General features: G+C 37.4%; 1 protein-coding gene and 2 long non-coding RNA genes across 7 annotated transcripts; 2 read left to right on the forward strand and 1 right to left on the reverse strand.

Annotated features, from left to right (window-relative positions):
* The first annotated feature begins 855 nt into the window (after positions 1–855).
* On the forward strand, positions 856–1,451 carry LOC138886942 (uncharacterized). Its single transcript, XR_011405901.1, has 3 exons — positions 856–1,031; positions 1,116–1,169; positions 1,238–1,451. It is a non-coding gene; the product is annotated as an uncharacterized lncRNA (long non-coding RNA).
* A 5,601-nt stretch (positions 1,452–7,052) lies between these two features.
* Positions 7,053–8,664, forward strand: LOC104244606 (uncharacterized). 5 transcript variants are annotated; one of them, XR_011405904.1, is made up of 4 exons: positions 7,053–7,342; positions 7,973–8,154; positions 8,237–8,346; positions 8,432–8,664. It is a non-coding gene; the product is annotated as an uncharacterized lncRNA (long non-coding RNA). The 5 variants fall into 5 exon arrangements; XR_011405905.1 differs by having other exon boundaries at positions 7,985–8,154; XR_011405903.1 differs by lacking the exon at positions 7,053–7,342 and adding an exon at positions 7,349–7,458.
* Positions 8,665–19,480: 10,816 nt separating this feature from the next.
* LOC104244609 (uncharacterized) lies at positions 19,481–21,864 on the reverse strand. Its single transcript, XM_070170231.1, has 4 exons — positions 21,814–21,864; positions 21,139–21,528; positions 20,968–21,052; positions 19,481–19,543 (listed from the first exon to the last, which is right to left on the reverse strand). The coding sequence occupies exons 1-4, from the start codon at positions 21,862–21,864 to the stop codon at positions 19,530–19,532; spliced, it is 540 nt and encodes a 179-aa protein (XP_070026332.1). The 3' UTR covers positions 19,481–19,529.
* Between the last annotated feature and the right edge of the window lie 97 nt (positions 21,865–21,961).

Genomic DNA, 21,961 nt, shown 5'->3' on the forward strand with positions numbered 1-21,961 from the left:
AGTACCCTGCCAGCGTATTGCACGCACAACCGCCATATTTGGAGGGCTTCCGTCCCTCTCACGTGCCTCGATATTGTTGAGCATCATGCCTCAGAGCGAGTATTTCGTCAGTTTGGATTTCCGCAGTCTATACCGACTCGGCCTGCATGGGATCCTTTACATTATGAGAGGGATGATCGGATGAGAGTGGACGACACATTTATTAATTGGCTGACAGCGCAGTTGGGTATTTAGGACAGTCGAGGGGACTTGACCCCAGCTCCGCAACACTTACCTATCGAAGTTTATATGGCATGGTACCGCACTGTTTCCCGACTTTTTATCGGGAACCCAGTTCATCAGGTAGATGGTCGGTACGTCTCATACGCCGGGAGACATGAGGCTCTGGTATGTTTTCTGTTATTATCAATTACATTAATAGTAATTTCTAGTCAAATACGTAGTTTATATTAAAAACTTTTGTGCAGGCGATTGGATTGCATACCGTATATCGTATGGGGCAAGAGATGCAGAGTTATGTCCACGATCCTGTGATCATGCAGGACTATAGTCGTCGCTTAATGGATGTGGCTGCCCAGACACTGCAGCGAGGCCGATCGGATCAGCGTTTGGCACACCAGCCAGATTATGTTGACCCAGCCACGTACCAGAGAGGTCGTGGTATGCCACGGGGTGGTGGCCGACGAGCTGCTGCTGCTCCACGACGAGCTGCTGGTGTTGGACGACGTGGTCGTGGGCGAAGAGGAGGTCCCCAGCAAGGGGGCTTTGAGGCTCCTGCTGATGATGTTGCTGCTGATATGGGAGGTGGCATGCAAGAGACCGATATGCCGTCTTACAGCCTTGGCATTTATGACACTCCAGGGACGTCGCATGTGACCCCATCGGGTCAATTCTTGATCACGGGCTCGGATTTTCAAGGAGTGGAGTTGGGTAGATATTTCCCTGGCCCGTCTACCACTGATGAGTCTCGACCGATCCGAGATTTTGATAGTGGGCACCGACTGAGTTATGGCAGCTCATCACATGCGCAGGTATGAGTTTATTAGTATTAATTTTATTACTGTTTTTACTATAACTTATTTATTTTCTTTAACTTTATTAATTTACTTTTTTAGGCTTCATGCGATGCTGCGACAGATGACTACATTCAGGATCCAGACACGATTATGGTAAGACAATATAAATTTTTGTGAATTGTTATGTAGTTTTCTATACTAAGTTTGATATTATTATGTAGCCTTCTACTGGACCTGACAGCACCACCGATACATGTCATCCTGTGCCGCATCCGGCCATAAGGAGACGACTTGATGATGATGATCCTGATAGCGTACCCGGGCGGCAGGGGATGCGCCTCAGGCCAACGGCTACTTTGAGACACACCGGATGCGGGACACATTGATTCGGTCTTCCATTTTTATGTTTTTTTGGTGTAAATAATATTTTTGTATACATTAACAACAATATTTAGTCGAATATGACAGTTACTTTTTTTTAGTTCTCATTTCGTTTTATAGTATTTGGTATAGTAACACAACAACTTAAACTTAACTTCCACTTAAATTAAAATAAAATTTAGTACAACAAACAAGGAAAACATTACTACAACACAAACACAAACATAACAGGCCAACATAATAAAAATACATGACATATGAAAATGACACTAAACACATACACGCCAATGCTCCATCCTCAGTTGTCATTTATTCTTCGCTCCAACCACTTAAATCGTTCTTCCATTTGTTCTTTTTCTTCTTCTAACTCTTTCACTCTCGCCTTCACCTCCGCAAGTTCCCGTTTATATTTTTCGTTGCGTTCCTTGTGTGCTTCACAATTCCATTCTGCTCTCTATTTTTTATCTTCCACCTCCTTCAGTTTCTCCTCCATTTCTGTAATAATTCTATCTCCCTCCTTTTGTATTCTATGTTGGTATAACTACATATTATGAAATTCCTGTAATCTATCCATGTAGCTTTCCTGATAACATGGTTCCTCAGCCCATTCATCAAATTCACAAGTAGGTTCGTCGGGTTGCTTGTACAACTTGTTCATACAGCACCAATAGCGGCGTCCAACGTTAGCACCTTCCCACCCACAATCCATCATGCATGGTTTTCCACATAAGCAAATTGGTGGACGACCAGGTTGAGCCATTTGTGAAATATTTGCTTATAATAAAAACCTTACTTACTTTTAATGAAATATTTCTCGGGGGAAATTTTTAGCACACAAAATAACTACAATGACCCCATTATTTATAGGCTAAACAACACACATATAGCGCCATATCTAATGGCGCTATATTAGATAGCGCCATATCTAATGGCGCTATATCATGATGTTGACAAGACGACTTTATGTCAGCCGGTCACACATATCTAATGGCGCCATATCATGATGTTTTCAGCTTTTTCAGTTCGACAAGACAAGACACACATAGCGCCATATGTATATTTTGTATATTAAATATCGTGATAGCGACAAGACAACACACATAATAAATATACCGATAATTATATTAAATTATTATTTAAATAGGTAAAAAAGGAAAGTACAAATCATAATTAACAAACAAGAAAATATTATTTCATAAATACTTAAATCGTATACATAACAACTAATTATTACAACATGAACTCATGGGTTGTTAGGTACAATAGAAGAACACCCGCCCCGAGCTTGATTATTGTTGCCACCCAAAGGACATTTTCTACGGTCGTGACCTGTTTGTGAGCATATACCACATTTGCGTGCATATACGATATCATTAACATCCATTTGGTTCCGTATACGCGTTCTCTTCTGCACCTGTCTGTTACGCAAATAGGACTTGTTACACACCATTTTAAATGGTTTTGGGGGCCAGTAATGCTCAGAACCCACTGGTTGCAACTGACCACTATATGTGTTTAGGTATTTGGAAACACTATATTGTTGATCAATATAGTTGGTCTCCGCCTAACCAACACGTTGAAAACACTTGATGGCATGTGAACAAGGCATGTGGTAGATTGACCATTTCTCACATGAGCATAACCTTGTGGATTCATTTACAGTATATACATTATAACCCCGATTATTATGGATAGCGGTGCGAACTTCAAAAATACCTCGTTCGTTATCATATTGCAAAAAGAAATGCCAATGTGCTCGCCGTCTTTATTTCTCTAATCTCTTCATAGGCACTGGCATAAATTCAACACCCCTTTCCATCAATTCTGTTGCAGCTGCAGACCGTTGTACAAACTTCTCCGCCATCTACTTGAACGACATACGCACCATGGCTGTGACGGGCAATCCTCTTGCCGACTTTAATAACCCGTTGAAGGATTCTGACACGTTTGTAGTAATAATTCCCCAGCGTCTGCCACCATCTGCATGCAACGTCCACTTTTCAGGATCATGTCGCATTAATCAACGATATGCTGCATCATCTTCTTGCCTGATAGAATCCATATGCCTCCGGAATTTATGTTGTTGGTGGTCTGTTGCTGCCATCCACATCAAATCATGTAGATCTTTTTGGGATGTGCCTTCTTGAAATTGGCCTTAAAGTGCCTCACACAGTAACGGTGGTATGCATAAGGTTCTTGCCAGGCAGGAAGGTTCTCCACAGAACTTAATATACCCCTGTGCCGATCAGATATTAGACAAATACCTGAACGATGTTTGACAACGTGCTCTTTCAAGTGGTTCAAAAACATTGTCCATGTCTTTGTGCTTTCATTTGCACAAATAGCAAAGGCTAGAGGAAATATCTGTCCATTAGCATCCACTGCCACGGCTATCAATAGCTTGATATCGTACTTTCCATAGACATGAGTTCCGTCCATGGATATTACGGGCCGGCAATACAGAAAACCATCAATTGCTGGCTTAAACGCCCAGAACACGTAATTGAATATATATTATGGTTTACCCGGACTCCGCTCAAGCTTCCATTCAATAACTATTCCGAGGTTAAAGTGCTGCAGTGCAGCCATGTACCAAGGCAGATCTGCAAATGACTTATCCCAGTTACCATAGACTATTTCAAACGCTCTTTTGCGCCCAAGATATGCCTTTCTTTTAGTAATTGTGTGGCCATATTCCTGGTGGACTGCTGTAATGCACTCTTTGATTTTATACCTTATGGACGCTTCGATGTGCGGAATAAGTACAAGAGATATCAAGTCAATATCCAAGTTGAAGTGATTCCCGTTGAAAGTGTCCATTTCGCATGTGTGGGTGGGAATGTATTTACCCACTTTCCACATACCTGTTTTCTTCTTCGACGCACGCAACATCCAATTACATGGCCAAAACCACCTGCGGCAAATAGCCTTGTATACCGTCGGACTTGACTCCGATACCTGCATCTCACGACACTCTTTAACATTGTGCATTTTACAAGCCCTGCTTACGCGTGCTTTATTAGGAAAAAGCATTCCCTTTGCAAGCACCGTTGGTCTAGACTCATCCCACATTGCTGTCCGGATTTCATCAAAATCTCTTGTGAGAGCTTCCACATCCGGCACGGCTGGCAAGTTATCAATATAAGGAATCTCCCTTGAATGAAACGGCACTTCAGACTCGTTCACTTTTCGTCTATGGGGGGCTCTCTTCAAATCGGGTCCTTCTTCCTCGTCCTCTTCATCACCATGCTCACGAGCAAATAGTGTCTCGTCTCCCGATTCATCGGCATTGTTATCGTAATCGCTTTTCTCTTCCTCACTCTGTTCATCTGCCAGATCCTGATGTAATACGTCGTTTTCGAGCAATTGAGTGAGTACGGGTAGTTCAACTTGCTCGTTTTCACTGCACATTTCAACAAAAATATAAGCTACTAAATTAATAAATGCTTTATATATGGCTGTTGCTTTTCACTTACAAGTCGTAATGTGATGACATTCCATGATGGACGTTTTCAGTTAGGTGATGACTACCGGATGGGCCACTTGTAAATTCATATCCGGCCGGTACCCCTATTAAATAAATGAGCGTTAAAATTAATTCAATACGCAAAAATATACATAATTAACACAAATGAAAATTGAAGTTTACTACTCTTCTTGTGAATTATGAAAAGCAGGGTATAAATTATTTTCTCGCTGCTCATTCGCCGACGGTTATAAATTTAAATCAAGAAAAAATCTTTCATCCGGAACATGTCCGGCAAAAACTGATCCAGAATAACCACCCGATGACTGGGGGTTATCTCTACTACGCACAACCTCATTTTTTGGAACGTCTTCGACCTTCACGTACATCTCCAACATTGTGATTACAAGAAATTTCCGGCATTCGTCCGGAGTCCTCAAGAAATCACTCAAAGTGTCATCATCGTCGATGTTAAACTCTGAGTAAAAAGCAACCCCTTGTGGCGTAACGGAATACGAATATCTTCCGGTTACTTTGAGTATCACTGAACGTTTTCTCACACTCATTTTTTTGCATAACAACGATATCAATGTTTCGTACTCCATTGAAAGTGACAATTTAACATTACACTTAGCAGGTAAACTGTAGCCCACAGAGTTATTCTCCATCACAACCTCACCCCCCCCCCCCAATATAATGATACTCTTATTCTACGTTCTTCAGACATAATGAAAAAATGCTGGAGAATTTAACAATAATAGAAACCAACAAGAGTTAAAAAAAAATTTGAATGAAGTTGTGGCGATTCTACGATGTTTATATAGGAAATGGCTAGCCGGAGTTTTTTTTTTTTGTATATAGCGCCACAAAAAGTGGCTTTATATGCATTTAAATTATTGAACCCAGAAATTATTGGTGGGGTCAGGTAATAAGGGGTATAGCGCCACTATTAATGGCGCTATGTAAGGTGTGTCAGTATAACGCCACAAATAGTGGCGCTATACAGTAACGGTGCAGTTAACGTTACTGTATAGCGCCACTATTTGTGGCGCTATATATAGTTTGGTAACTTTTTTTTTTACACTTATTTGCTCCTTTCCTTTGCTGTTGCTCAAAATTGCAAATTACCAATCACTAAAGATGTGTTTGGTACGAAGGTAAATGTTTTCATGAAAAATGAGTAGTTTAATCACTTTTTTTTTTGTTTGGTTGATGAGTAGAAAAAAAAAATCGAAAAATATTTTTTAGTGTTTGGTTAGAGAGTAAAAAAAAATTTTAAGAAAATATTTTTTTATGTTATTCTCCTCATCCCCTTCCCCCAAGTCCCCATGTTTCCTTGCTTTCCCCTCCCCTACCCCCTCCCCCTCCCCCTCCCAATACCCAACATTTTCTTGACTCTACTCTCTTCAAGGAATTTATTATTCTTCTAAAAAATTCACATAAACCGAAATGAACAAATGTGATGTTTTACTTTTTTACGCAAAAATAATGTTAAAATTCGTGCTCCATAACTAAAAAGAAAATATTCTTTTATGATTGAAAAAGAATGTATTCTCTCTACAACATGAAAATAAAGTACTCATTTTATTGAAATGAAAGAAAATATTTTTTCTACACCATGAAAAGAAAATACTTTTTTTTCTTGAAATGAAAGAAAATACTTTTTCTATGAAAAGAAAGTACTTCTTTTGTTGAAATGAAAAAAATACCTTTTTATATCAAGTAAAAATAATACTCATGTATTGAAATGCAAAAAAATCTATCTATAACATGAAAATAAAGTATTATTAATAATATTTTTATTTAAGATGGGGTGAGGGGATTGGGTGGGTAGGGGGTTGGTGGGGATGGGGAATTGGGTGGGGAAGGTTAAGGAGGAATTTTAGAAAATATTTTGTCTTCTCTTAATAGAGAAAACATTTTCCTCCAATTGGAGAAAAATGAGTTTACGAGAAAAAAATTTCAAAACATTTAAGCCGACCAAACATAAAATTGAAAAATATTTTCCTTCATACCAAACACACCCTAAAAGAATAAGATTGAAAAGGAAAATGAAAGCTATGTTGGAGCTGGAGAGAGATATATTATAGTAGTTCATTGATACCTTAGCATAATATTTAATTCCAGAATTTATAATACAAACCTCAGTGTGGATGCTCAGTTTCACTAGTTTCTATTTCTACTATATTAGAAGTGGTAGTGCACTAGGTGAAGCTGACAGGACTTCGTCGACATGCCAGCTTCAACTTTTATATTTTTGCCCTAGTATTATTACATTTGTTGTCATCGAAGAATTTAGTAAATAAAGCAACCCGAGACATTTTTAGAGTCCACTTTACAGCTCTAAAATTTACATGTTTTGCATCTTCTAGGCTGACTCACTGTATTAACAGCACAACACGTGGACTTTAGCTTTTGACAGCTGGGAGTTAACTTTGGTGATAAATGATAATCTACGTCAAAATTTATACACCCTCTGGTAAGATAAATGTTCTTCCCTCTCGTAGTTTTGTGTAGCAACGGCTTTTCTTTGTAGAAAGTAGTGAAATCAAAGAACCCAGCAGTGCACGGAACGCTGAAAGCAAGAAATTTCAGGTCAATTGATAATTCTTAAATTTCTAGATAGAAAGTTAAGAATCTTGCTGGCAACAGAGGAAATCCCAAATTTTAACTCAATATCTAACAGTAATGAAGAATTCATGGGAAGGGATATTGTAAAATTAGGATTCTTTTTAGGGAAAATTGGTAAATCGTGCTAGGGTTTGTGAATTTCAGAAATTGATAAAATTTCAAATTTCATTACTGCTAAAATGTTGGCAATATAAGAGTTTTTGCTTGGCTGAAGTTTTATAAAAATACCCTAAAGATTATGTTGTACAAGCTACTACCCACTAACTATATTAGAAGTGCAAGTTAACATGTGAGACAGGCGGCTCTTTGTCGACATCTTTTCTTGCCGAGGACATTGGTGTTTCAAAAAGAATTTTACCGTAATTGGCAGCTACTTTTACTAATAATCGCCGCTTCAGCTTTACGTTTATCCTTTTGCTTTGTATTTTTTGGTCACTTTTTCTTTGGATTTTGTATAACCTTTGCGTGTTTGTCGAAGCCAAATTTTCAGACACGAGCTAAGGCCAAAGAATTTCGAGGCGTCTGTGTGGAATTAGCTATTGTCCTGTTGGTGCCCTCTCATCAGAAGTTAAAACAACTTCAGTAAAAAAATTCCTGGTACTCATTTCAAGACTTCTCAAGATGGATATATCTGCTATCTCACCTTAGACCAAGTATTAGGTAATTAAAACCCAAATGCTTTTTATTTCTTACATTCTTTTTCTTTTCTTAACATTTGAATATTCACGTTCTTGGTATATAGATTGTGGATATATCACTAAGCAGAGCTATAGATTTGGTTGGTTTAGCACAAAGCTGAAATTGGTGCGAAGTGTGGGAAGTCATTCTACTGGTGTTGTGACAACATTTTATGTAAGTTCAAAAAACTTTGTGCATGAAATGAAAAATCAGTACATATAAATGGGTGTAATGGGGATTTTAATTTACATTGGTGCAGATGTGCTCGGAAGTTGAGGCAGGGCCGTTGAGAAGAGAGATAATTTTGACTTCTTGGGAAACAGAACATAATAGCTTTATCTTATTCAAAGCTAGAGCAATATTTTTGTAGACATGATTCAATTGATAAAACAAATCATATTGTATCCTCTTTTGTCTAATATTTGTTGTTGTATTTGTTTACATTTATGGTTCAGTATATTAAGGCCAGACACTTGTGCTATTTTGCCTCAATTATTCCAAAACTTCAAGGTTGCAGACTCTAAATTGTTGGAGCATAAGCAAAGATTATCTGGTTATAATCTTTTGTTGCAAATGAAAACACTTTAGACTGCAAATTGCTGGGCCCATGTGAAGCATTGGGCAAGACTATCTAGTTCATGACAAACAGTAAATTTTCTTATAAGTATTCTGCATCACTAATTATGAAGTGGGACTAGGGTCCCTATTTATAGTGGAGAGTCGTGCTTTATTGGACCTCTGAGGTTCGGAACGTGGCTGAGAGTCCGATGGGTGGACGTTGGAGGGTTGGTAATCGGGCTGTTGGACTCATCCAAACTGGTTCGTTCTTGACGATTCATCATGTTAACTTTCGCCTGGAGCACCTCTTGAGCTAGGCGTAGGCATCATCCAAGTTGAGACTAAGGCTGGTATGCTCGATCCGAACCAAGATATTGACCACCATGCCTAAGACTAGTCAAATGTATAGTTAATTAGGACAAAGTCCGGTCCAATGGGAGCGAGTCGCTACCAATTTTCATAAGGTCACAGTCCAAAATAGGGGACCATTGGGAGTTGGGACCAAATGACGAATTTTCACATCCGACTAGACCGTTTCCATAATTGGAAAAAGCAAGATTGAATATTTGACCCGACCCATTAATTGTCCTCTAATTCAAATTGCAGCTTACCAGCAAGGCTCCTGCACTAGTGGCCATACTACTGGAAATGGCCATGATGTTGAACGAGCAAAGGAACTTAGCTTTCACAGTGTCAACAGGGCATGGCTGATTGTGCAAATTCCAGCTTCTCAGGAATCTACACCAGTCGTTCTGTATACCCCATCACGGGTCAATTAGTGGCGGATTTGAATTTTTAGAACATGGGTGCACCACTAAAGAAAGAAGAAAATATAAGTGTATTAAGTGGGAATTGATCGCTAGTCCTTTGCGAAAATAATTAAGTATTGTACCAAGTACACCATTCAACCTTTGTGGAGCATGACTGCCAATACATAATATTAGGCCATTCAAAACAAAAATTACCTAAATAAAATTCCTAATTTGATAGAGGGACCATGAATTCACATGCCCCACAATTTAGGCTATAAATCATCCATATTACCAAAGTGAAGAGTTAGTGATTTTGTCATTTGTCATTTGCATGGTGTTTACCCTTGAAATCGGATAACAATTAAATTTGTAAGTAATTTTAAGGATATGTGTTTTAATTAGACAAAAAGCAATTAATGAAGTAAATAATGAATAAACATAGACAGAATAAATTCAAAGCACACGATCGAGATAGTTCCAGTCTCAGTGAGATAATCGACCTAGATCCGGGCTCACCACGATTAGCACTAATGGACAAGAAAAGAAAATTATAATATATTGCTTTGGAATGCGTGTTACAATGTAGTTTTATGAGTAATCAGACCACCTTTATATAGTAGGATAGTTCCATATTAGGTACAACTCTATAAAAGGTAAAAAAAAAATCTTCTGATTAACTGATTGCCGGTATACATGCCGAGATTCCCGCCGTAATATCTGGCTGGTCACAGATATTTCGGCCTTCCGTTGGTTATGCTTGATTGTCGACAATATCTTTCGAAATTGTTCGAGGCTCTGGAACTATGACCTCGGTATTCCCGAGGGCAAGCATTGTGTCTCCGGACTCTGGCTCGATGGGACTTTCGGCTCGATTCTAGTCCCTTGCCATCATATCTCGATCCAGGCTTATTTTATCGAAAGTCGAGGTGCATCATGAGCTCGGTTACACCCGTGTACGGTGTACACCTGGGTAAGAGATGGGACATATGACATTTTGCCTTTCTAGTATGCCTTTCTTCATAAATATTGCTCTAGATTTATCCCTTTTGGGCCCCTCCATATATAGCATTCAAAAATCAGAATGAGATGTCCTTTGTGGGAGAGTCTCGATGGCTTAGAAATTTGTTCGCTAGTGTTTGTTTTTTGTTTTTTGGTTCAGTAGTTTACTAGTTCGTTTTCAACTTCATGGTTATTGCTTTCGGTGACACCATCTAAAGACAGATGCTTTGGGCCTGGCCTCTTTTAGACTTGAAAATCAAATCAAAACGGTTAGTCCACTTTGGGCCTAACTCTTAAATGTGTGGGCCATCTAAGCACTAAGTTGAAACTTTTAAGAGGGGCTTGTCATTTATCTAATTCTTCTTCTTTTTTTCTTTTTTTAATTTTCCACCCGGTATTAGATATTAGGTATCCGCCTTAGGGCCGACTAAGTTCATATTCACGTCGGAAGTTCCACATTAGGGAGTAAAGCTCTCTTTAACAAATTTAACTTTATACACAGAACTCAAACCCGAGATCTTTGATAAAATATGAATGAGTACTTATCGCTCTGCCACACCCTTGTTGGTGTCATTTCTCTATTCAAAAGAGGGAGACAAGACATCCGGTACTTATAGCACGTACTACTTTTTAGTTGTGCCATATGCAGGGGTAGCAAAATGGTTAAAAGAAAACAGTTAACCACCTATATCATCCACTAAAAAAATGGGTTGGATAATGAACTTTTTAAAAACGGGTCAAATATGGATAAAAATCATATTATACATTTAGAAAATGGTTAATCAAAGGATAACCAATGAGTCTAACTTTTACATTTGTAAAGTCTCAAATTGGGGGTTCCTCAAGTTAGGGAGACTTAGAATTCTCCCAAAAGTTATAAGAAGTCATGAATAATATGGTTACTCATATTATGCGCCGATTAACCCGTTTTTTATCCGTATTAAATATGGGTTGGGTCGGATAATTTATCCGTTTTTTCATTACCCGTTTTCGACCAGAACCATATCTGACCCGACCCAACCGTTTGCCGCTCCTAGGCATATGCGATAAAACGGTAATAATATCACTTAGCAATAATCATAAACCCCCTTGACTTTAAGTTTGAAAGTGAAACAACTGACGTCTTAATCTAAATAACGGCGAGTTAAGCACACTTTTTCAGACTTAGCACTGAATAATGGTCAATCGTTAAGCTGATTTTACATTATTTATTGATATGATATGAAATGGATATGTGGTTATAAATATCACCTAAACTCAGTCAATTAGCCATTCGTGTGAAGTGTAGGAAGAATATAACATGTCGTACCAAAAAAGAAAAGAATAGAACATTGACATTCTCACAGATAAAAGAAAAATGAAGGAATAAGGGAGTTGTTTTAACCAGATTGTCATTGAAAAGTTTCCTTTTTTGGTTACTGATTCGTGGTGGTTGATAAATAAATAGCCGACAGAGTTTGTAGAGAAAATTAAAAAAAGTCAAAAAACCAATTCATGAAAGAAGACCTAAACTTTGAGAAAGTCAAAAATTTCGGGGCTGAACCGCTGAACTTTAAAAAGGATTGCTATCTCTGCTTCCTAACAAGAAAATTGATGCCATATGTTTGACAAATATGGTTGTTTATCAAAAAAAAAAAAAATAGAGATTTCGGTCAAAACTTATTTTTAGAAGAACTCGGGTTACTGATAATCAAGTTGAAATAGAAATAATTGATGTAAATAATAACTGAATAGAAAGCAAAGTAAATCAGTATATTCAAATAGTATTTCGTGTCCTTACAAATGTTCATTCCTCACCTTTTATAGCTATTTCTACGTTTTTCTCCATTCATAATGGAGTCATTATGGACAATTAATCGCATTTAATGTAACGTTATAATTGGTAATCGTAACTGATTCAATACAGATTCTATAACGTTTTCCATAATTAACGCCTATTAATTACCAATAGTACGTATTTATACCCCTTTTGTTATTTAAGTTCATTCTTCTGATGCGTCTTCTGAATATCAAGAGTTCCGAGCACCTATCCCTTCTGGTTTTCTTGGATCTTTGCTCGTGCCTGCTAAAGCTCGTGCCTCTTCAACTATTCTTCACCAACTGTCATTCCTTTACCAGTCCACGTGTCATGACATGTCACCTCATAATTAATTCGATACATGAACTTGATTTTTTCCAATACAGATAATCCCTCCACTTGCCATTTATTCATTAATAGAATATTTGGGAAGTGGATCTCATTAAAGCGGGAACTTTTACCGCCATTATACCTTCTCTGGAACTGATGCTTTATGTATCACTTCCATTTAATGCTCATGACGCGTGGCATCCTCTAATTGGTTCTGCAACTTTGCAGCTTCTTTTAAGGCTTTTTTGCGGCTTCACCAATTACGAAGCGTCAGTTTTCATCATTACATCTTTTCTTTGACGGTTGCTTCTAAGTATAAATATAGCTTTCATCTTTGTCATTATCATAAAAAATTTAGAATATTCACTCTTGTTTTCTTCTTCCTCGTACTGTTATGTCTTCTTCAAACCTTAACCCTCGAAGAGTCCCCATTGTTGATGACCTTCCTCTTGCTCTTGTTAGAAGCAGAAGAGGAGGAAGACTTCATAGCTTAGGGTCTTCATCTATATGGGGTACTTCTTTACCTCATGTGAGTTCTACTCCTCCTTCTAGAACTAGGGGTTCTCTTTCCCATAGATCTTCATCTAGAAGCAAAGATTCTAATGAACCCATTCGTGAGCCTTTGGTAGAGAAAATTGTCCCTGCTGAACTATCTTTTTACACTGATAGAGAATCGATTAGAAACCAAGTTTCTTCTATATCTTCTTTAGATTGTGTTGATATATATCCTTCTCAAATCACTGAAGGTCTGATCTCTGTTATTCGTAGGGATTGCCGTTGGAGACCTGATTTCCCTATTATAATTCCTAATGCGAACCAAAGAATTACATCTTACTTGACCGTGTTTTCTTTTGTGTATACATACCCTTTTACGTTGAACTTTAAACCCCTCATTGATCCTATTATCATTGAATTCTGTCGTTTTTTCGACGATTGTTTAGGACAGATTGGCCTCATTGTGTGGAGGGTTGTTGCATGCTTAAGGCATTTAACAAATTTGGCTAATTTGCCTTTTACGTTCTTCCACTTGAACCATCTCTACTCCCCCTAAACTTTTCCATCATGGAATTTTCACTTTAGTAGCGAGAAGTAAGAGAGTGTTAGTTATCCCAGAGGATGATAAGGATCGTGACTGGTATGCCAGGTTTGTTGCCGCCCCCACTGTTGGTTTAGTGGGCGAAGAAAATGTTCCATTTCCTGAGAAGTGTAATTTTGCACGTAAGTTTCGCTTTTACAACTTTTTCTATCTTTTCCCTTTATTTTCCCGCTATTGTTTAACTTTTTCTCTTTTCCAGCAACCATGAGAACTATTGATGAGATTCCCAATTTTCGTAGTTGGGTAGGAAAGTTATTGAATGTTGCTCCAATGGAAGGTAGATCTTGGAAAAACCTTTCGCATAGGTTTGGTTGGAAGGTGAAAACTCATGGTAAATGTTTTTTCCATCTCTTTTTCATACTTTCATTCACCTTTCCTTTAGAATTTGTTTTGATCCTTATTCTTATCAGGATTTCCCATTCGAGGTATAAGTGTTGATGCTGTCATACCTTCCAGAGTTTCTTTGGAAAGAGCTCAACAGATAATCTTGGGTTTTTCATAGAAAAAGAAGGCTGATACAACCCAAGATTCTGAAGAAGAGGAAGAACATGATGGAGGTTGCTTGATTAAAAGGCCGCGGGCAAGAAGAAGCGTCTTTTCAGATGATGAAGCAACTCTTCCCTGTTCTTTTCCCATAACTGAGCCTGTTGAAGCCACCTTGGTGAGCTCTGATGATGATACTCCTGCGGCAGCTCGTGACTCTGACGATCATCTTTTTTCTCGTGGGTTTCATAATGACAATTTGGATTTAGTTTCTGATGAAGTACCCCTTGCCTCTTTTACCATGCATGTCCCTGTGACACGTTCTTTACCAATTGTGACTGCTACCGTTGCTACTCCGCCCCATGCTGTTATGACTTCTTCCACAGTCCCCCCTACCACTGTCCCTCGTACTGAGGTTGGTTCCTCGAGTGGAAGTGGAACAATGAAGCAAATTACCATTGAGGTCCCTGTCAATGGTAACCTTTTGAGAAAGTCAGGTTGGGCTGACGTATGGTTGAAACCTCTGATTGGTCCAGTTGAGAAATCGAAGCTCGAGAGTCACAACTCTTTGACTTGGATGAATGACATAGTGCAGTCATCATTAAAGGTATTTGTTACTTTTCACACTTTATTCCATCTTTCTTTTATTAAGGTTCTCACCCTTTTCTTCTTTTTAGATCAATATTATTGGCACAGAGATGATGACGAGGGTTTCTCATACAGAGAAATTAATGCATAATTATCAGATTGAAGTGGACAACTGGAAAGAACAATATGAAAGCCTTCAACTTGATATGGAAATGTTAGAAGAAAGCAAGTGCACCTTAGAGCAGCAGTTGAAGGTTTTGACTTCAGAGTTAGCAGTTGAGAAGACTTCCTCAAATCAAGCTGACAAGGACAAAAATCTCCTCGAGACATCATTTTTGAGCAACTCTCTAAGGCCAGTGAAGAGATTAGAGAGTTGAAGGCTTTGTTAAGCGAGAAAGAGGTTTACGCCGGTGAACTAGTGCAAACACTTACTCAGACCCAAGAAGATCTCCGTGAGTCTTCTGATTAGGTCAGTTTTTTAGAAAGTTCACTTGCTCCTCTGCAATTTTCTTATGACACTGCCTTGGCTGAGAATGAAAAGCTAAAAAATGAGATCGATCAATGGGAGAGAGATTATGAAATTCTTGAGGACAAGACTGCTATTGAAGTGAGTTGGGCTATTTTAAACACACGCCATGATACCCTTGTGGAGGCTAGCCAAGATTGTTTCAACTTGGATGTTGAGTTAGCCAAGATAAAGGAGACCATTGAAAAAATTTAGCAAGGCCAAGATTTTCAATCTCTCATGGCTGATACTCCTGAGCATGTTGAAGATGATATGGGTACGGTGAATGACCCAGCTCTTTCAAGTCAACTTGAACTTTCTGCTGCTAATGATAACGCTTTAGATCCTTCTTCTGCCCCATAGTGAAAGCTTATGAAGTGTAATTCCCTTCTTCTTTTTTTCTTGGTAGTTTTACCCATTGTCCCATTTGGGGGTTTGATTTTTGGAAATGACAAGTCCCCAGACCTTTTCGGGGCATTTTGTATAAATGACAATCAGTTTATGACTAAGTTCATACTTAGTCTAAACTTAATACTATGAAGTTTTTGTTTGACTTAATTATCTTGAGCTTCTAATTTGCTCTTTTTTGCCTTTATATTTAAGGTTTTGTTTGTTAATTTGTGGGTTTTTCTCTTACCCTTTTTGCATTTTTAAAAAAAAATGCTTTATTAACTTTATGGATATCTGAATCAAACATAAATTTATAAAAGAGGGCCTTTTTATATTTGACACTTAATGAAGAAGACGTCTCAACTTCATAATGGTGTAAATATACGAAAAAAGAAATAGGAGCACATATGTTTCTTGAAATAACTTTGATAAGTTTGCATCTGAACTTTGTCAAGTTTAAGTAACATCTTACATGTATTTAAATATCTTCTATAACTTTTCGTAACTCTTTTCATTACAACAGATTTGCAAAAAAAGGAAATAAAATCCAAGGGGTTTTTTATACCCATGGCTAAACATTGCCTTTAACCTAGACATCATAAGATTTTTGAAATCTATATGAAGCTTTTTTGACTGGCTTGTGTTATTGGCTCGTGACTTTGCTCTGCACTTGATACATTTGATGAGTAGACTTTTGGGCTTGACTTGAATTTAACTTGCATTCAATCTTCTTTGCCTTCTTTGTATATATGTCCTATGTGTATTATATAGTACCCCAAGTGTTTGACCTTTGAAGTATGAAATTTCGAGTACTTGATTACTCCTTCCATACGGTCCTTTTCCTAAAAAGGAAAAACATACGGGACTTGGAGGCACGATTTTAGATGAAGACTGCTTAACCCATTTAAATTTCTATCAGAGTAGTTGTAAACCTAGACTGGGAATTATATTTTTCCACGTGTCTTGCAGGTCGTAATTCATCATTTAGTGTGATTTAGCTTTTTGCTTATCATATAAAATCGTTAGTAAAATTTTAACAATTCAAAAATAAAATTTTAAAATAAGGGTACCTGCTTGTGGACATTTCCTTCCCTTAGAAATAGTATCTCTTCAGATGAACAACATTTCAATGTGAAGGTAGAATCTTGCCATCCATTGTTTCCATCTCGTATGCTCCTTTTCCTGCGATACCGTGGACCTTATAAGGTCCTTCCCAAGTTGGACTTAACTTTCCTGCATTAGCTGCTCCCGTTGATCGAAAAACCTTCTTGAGTACGAAGTCCCCAATTTTGAAGTATCTGAGGCGAGCTTTCTGATATAGTATCGTTCCATAACTTATTTTTACGCTGACATCCTTATTAATGCAGCTTCCCTCCTTTCTTTAAGTAAATCCAGGTTTATTCGTATCTCTTTTTCGTTGGACTCCTCAATTGCTTATGTATATCTCGTTCTTGGCTCCCCTATCTCAACTGAGATCAAGGCTTTAGCTCCGTATACAAGTGAGAACAGTGTTTCCCCCGTATTTATTTTTGCGGTTGTGCGGTAAGCCCACAAAACTCCAGGTAACACCTCTGGCCAATTGTCTTTGGATTCCTCCAACCTTTTCTTTAGATTGCTGATAATGACTTTATTTGTTGATTCAGCTTGCCCATTACCCACCGGATGGTAAGGCGTTGAAGTAATCCTTTTAATTTGCCAACTCTGAAAAAATTATGTGATTTATGTGCCTATAAATTGTGGTCCATTATCACATACAATTTTCTTTGGCACACCGAATCGGCATATGATGTTTCGCCAAATGAAATCTCTGACCTCTTTTTCTTGTACCTGTTTAAAAGTTCCTTCTTCTACCCACTTAGTAAAGTAATCAGTGAGTACTAGCAAAAATCTTACATTGACTTTGGCTTGTGGTAGTGGACCCACGATATCCATCCCCCACTTCATAAAAGGTCACGGTGCAATGATCGGATGTAATAATATTGTAGGTCTATACATATTGTTACCGTATCTTTGGCACTTGTCACATTTAGCCACAAAATTTTTCGCATCTTCTTCCATTTTGGGCCAATAATAACCAGCTCTAATCATGGTTTTCACTAAGGATCTTCCTCCTGCGTGATTTCCACAATGCCCCTCGTGTATTTCTCTCATCACATACTCTGTTTGAGAAGGTACGAGGCATCTTGCTAGGGGACCACCGAACATTTTACTATAAAGATTGCATTGCTTTAAATAGTACCGAGCAGCTTTTTTGCGAAGTGCTTGAGCCTTTTTCTTATCTTCAGGGACAATTCCTTACTGCAAAAACTGACAATGTCGTTTCTCCAATTCCAAGTTAAATTATTGAAATTTACCTCGTTTTTGTCTTGATCAAATACTGAATGAAATAAATGAATTACAGAAGCATTTGCATCATTTGTCACTTGTGCCGCAAATGCAAGATTGGCTAGGGCGTCTGCCTCAACATTTTCTTCTCTTGGTATCTGCACAACTTTCCATGTTTGAAATTACCTAAACAGACCACGTGCTTTTTCCAGGTATTGCTGCATTCTTGCCTCTCTAGATGTATAAGTCCCCAGCATTTGGTTAACTACGAGCTGTGAATCACTTTTGATTACGACCTGTTCTATGCCAAGCTCGCGTGCCAGCTCTAAACCTGCAATCACAGCTTCATACTCTGCCTCATTGTTAGTAACAGGGTAACATTTTATGGCTTGTCGTATGATTTCACCCGTAAGTGGTATCAAAACAATTCCTAGACCTGCACCTTTCACTTTTGATGAACCATCAGTAAATAAAGTCCAAGTTCCTGGATTAGACCTGTTGAATACCTGTAGTTCTTTTTCTACTTCTAGTTGCATCCCTTGGCTAAAAATCACTACAACAAAAATGGGCTTTAGCGGCAATATAAAACAGATTTAACGGCAAAAACAATGGCGCTATATGTTGTACCGACCATTATTGTTTCGCCGCTGAAGTCGGGGTCGCTAAAGCCTTTAGCGGCTATTGTCACAAAAGCTAGTAAAAGGTATGGTTTATTGCCGCTAAAGATTATTATCTTTAACGGCAATTGTTTGCGGCAATTATAATGTCTACTAAATCTAATCCATAACGGCTAATTATACTACTTTAGCAACCATTTTTATAGCTGCTAAATTCGAAATAATTGCCGCTAAAAGTTCACATCTTTAACGGTAATTGTTTGTGGCAGTTATAATGGCTAATAAGTCCAATACATAATGGCTAATTATACTCCTTTAGAATCCATTTTTATAGCCGCTAAATTCAAAATAATTGCCGCTAAAAGTTCACATCTTTAACGGCAATTATTTTGTGGTAATTAAAATGGACATAGTATCCCTTCTGAAAATAACTTAGTTTGCCATTTTAGTGGCTAATATGTTTAACTAAATTGTCGCTAAAAGTCAATATTTTTAACGGCAATTGTTTTACAATAATTATAACAACTGCAATATCCCTTGTAAAACATCTTAATTTGTCCATTTATCGTCCATTTATATAGCTGGTACATCCAACTAAATTAGCGCTAAAAGTCACAAGTGGTAATAGAAATATTGTAGCCACCATTAATAATAGTTACTATATTTATCCAAAATATAACCCAAATAAGAAAATATATAAATATTAATTTAAAAAAAACATAATATATCTCATTAAATCTTAACAAATAAACTGAAGTACTAATCAAAAATATTGATGTCACAATAACTAAACTTATATTGTTTGAACTAAATAGCTAATGTCATTATATAACTAATCTAGACGAATGATGGTGTTCAAACGATTTCCGCAACTTTTTATCATTATGAAATCTTCCACCCGCTGAATTATCGAGCATCAAACTGCATGACCTGAAATTATAAAATAATTGTATCAGATAAAATACAATGCGGAAAAAACATCTTCAAAATTCCTATCATTGTCATAATTCATAAACAGAAGGTCCCTAAGTCCTCTCTGAGGTGCATTTCTTTTGAAACTCAACAGGTTTAAGGTTTCTGGCCCTGATGGAAACCATTACTGGGCCAGTCATGAAACTCATGTTGTAGGAACTAATGACCATCTCCAAGTACTCAGAAAATCAAGCTCAAATTTCAGTTCACAACAGACTTCAAACAAAAAATCTCAGTCACTAAAGCAGTCTCAAACTTGAGTCAACTCCTCAAGTTCCCAGCAGACAGTAGTCAGAACTTCAACAGCAATAGACACTACCAACTTTAACTCAAAATTTGCAGAAAAGATCAAATAGAACTTCAGCAGCAATAGACACTAGATTTTAGCTCAATCACATTCAATTCAAACAAGCAGAAACAAACAAGGATAAGTTCATCAACTCAAACAAGTCGCAGGGGAATCACAATTCGAATAAGGAACTCGAGATAAACTTACGAACTCAACTCAATTAACTCAGACGATCAATTAGAAGTTCAGTTTTTAAACTCATACATCAAAATATGGAATAAATAACCTGGTGATAAGATGCCATTGCTGCTCATCTTCTTCCTCAGAACTGGAATCAGTAGAGCATCTGTTTAGCTCAAGCAGTTTTACAGCAGCTATATGGAACAAGCTATATGTAGTGTTCTCTCTATAAAACGCAGTTATGTATGTAATATATAAACAGAGACACTTTTTTTTATCATCTTTTCCATTATGCTCAATATTTTGGGCTCTTTGATTTCGGGGGAAAGTTTGGTGAAGGAAGCAGATGTAGGATGGATTTAGTATGTTCACAACTGACAGTACAGTGCTACATCTAAGATTATTCGAAATTATTAGCAGGTGCGATTCCGAAATACCATCTGTTCGCAGGTCAGAGTACCTAGTCGCGCAAGTATTATTTGATCTAGTGGGGCAGTAATTTGGCAAGTTACAAGTTCGAAGAACATAGGAAAAGTTACAAATACTAGCAGCTCATCAAATGATATATAAGTCCTGCAAATTGGTGACATGGCTGAAGCCTCCGCCTCTGTTACATAAATCTATTGCGTGTGTTACTTTACAAAACATGTTGGTGCTTCTGTTACATAAATCTGTCATGTGTGTTACTTTACAGAACATGTTGGTGCTTCAAATGGTCTATGAAGACCTCAGTTTCATGACTGCTATTTCATTATCTATTGCTCTCTTATGTAAATGGTACTAATACTGATAAAGTTACAATCGAATTATGGAAGCATGCAAGTCAAAACCATATAGAAAACAATAGTAGCACCGAAAACTCAAACAATAGAAAACTCAAATAGTAGCACCGAAGGATAAAGATGAGTATTACCGTGAGACAGTGAAGTATTTTCAGCAACACTAGGTATCCTTGATGTTTGTGGTACTCGTTCATGGCCACTGTTGGAGTCAGGGACCTAATAAATATTAACACATTAGATAACAATACTTTTATAGGATTGAATTCATTAAGAATGCCTATAACTTCTGAAAATCGAGTTACCTGGTCACTTGAGGTGCTATTTTTATTTTGAGGCATAGATTCATTAGAAACATATTTGCGCATCAATTGTCTCATTTGGAGTAATTCTGATTGCATCTTCTCCTGATTTTGTTTCATTAGATTCATTTCTTCATTGTGTTTATCCTTTAACTCGGTTATCTCCTGTGTTAACTTTTGTACAGCCTCATTAGACGAATCCTCTGCAACAATATTTCCTAAGGAAGATCTACTACCCCATAGCATAGGAGTTGGACCAAGTCCTAAACCACGAACATACCCACTTTTGTCATTTCCGAAAACCTGGGAATACACATAGCCTTCCCAAGCAACACTGCGAGGAGGTTGATCAGTAGAGCTCTCACTATTATTCATCTTTTCATTTATCATTTCCTAACCATAGAATACATAAATCCAAGTTGGAATTCATTTATTCGCATTTATGTTTTTTTCTAAACTATTTCCTAAATTAGAAATTTAAATAAAAAAGAAATCTTACGATTGCATTGGTAGAATCAGCTCCAGTGGTCTACCATCCTTACATTATTTATGAGTTAATAAGAAAATTTGTGCTCGTGTAGGTTCTACCCCATTTATAGCCTAATACAATAAAATTGTCAGATATGCGTGAAAAAAAGGATTTTAAAATATTATAATTAGTAATTTTTACAAGTTTACCTGTTCATCCATCAAGGTAGCAATACTTTTGGATCCTCCTGTGTGAGACATATTTTGATTGGCCCTATTGTTTCTATTTGCTTGGGTACGCCTCTGTTATTGAAATATTAAAATGATATCTTATAAATTATAAATAAAAATGGAGCAT

The sequence above is a fragment of the Nicotiana sylvestris genome, chromosome 3 (assembly GCF_000393655.2).
Source record: "Nicotiana sylvestris chromosome 3, ASM39365v2, whole genome shotgun sequence".
Taxonomy (NCBI): Eukaryota; Viridiplantae; Streptophyta; class Magnoliopsida; order Solanales; family Solanaceae; genus Nicotiana; species Nicotiana sylvestris.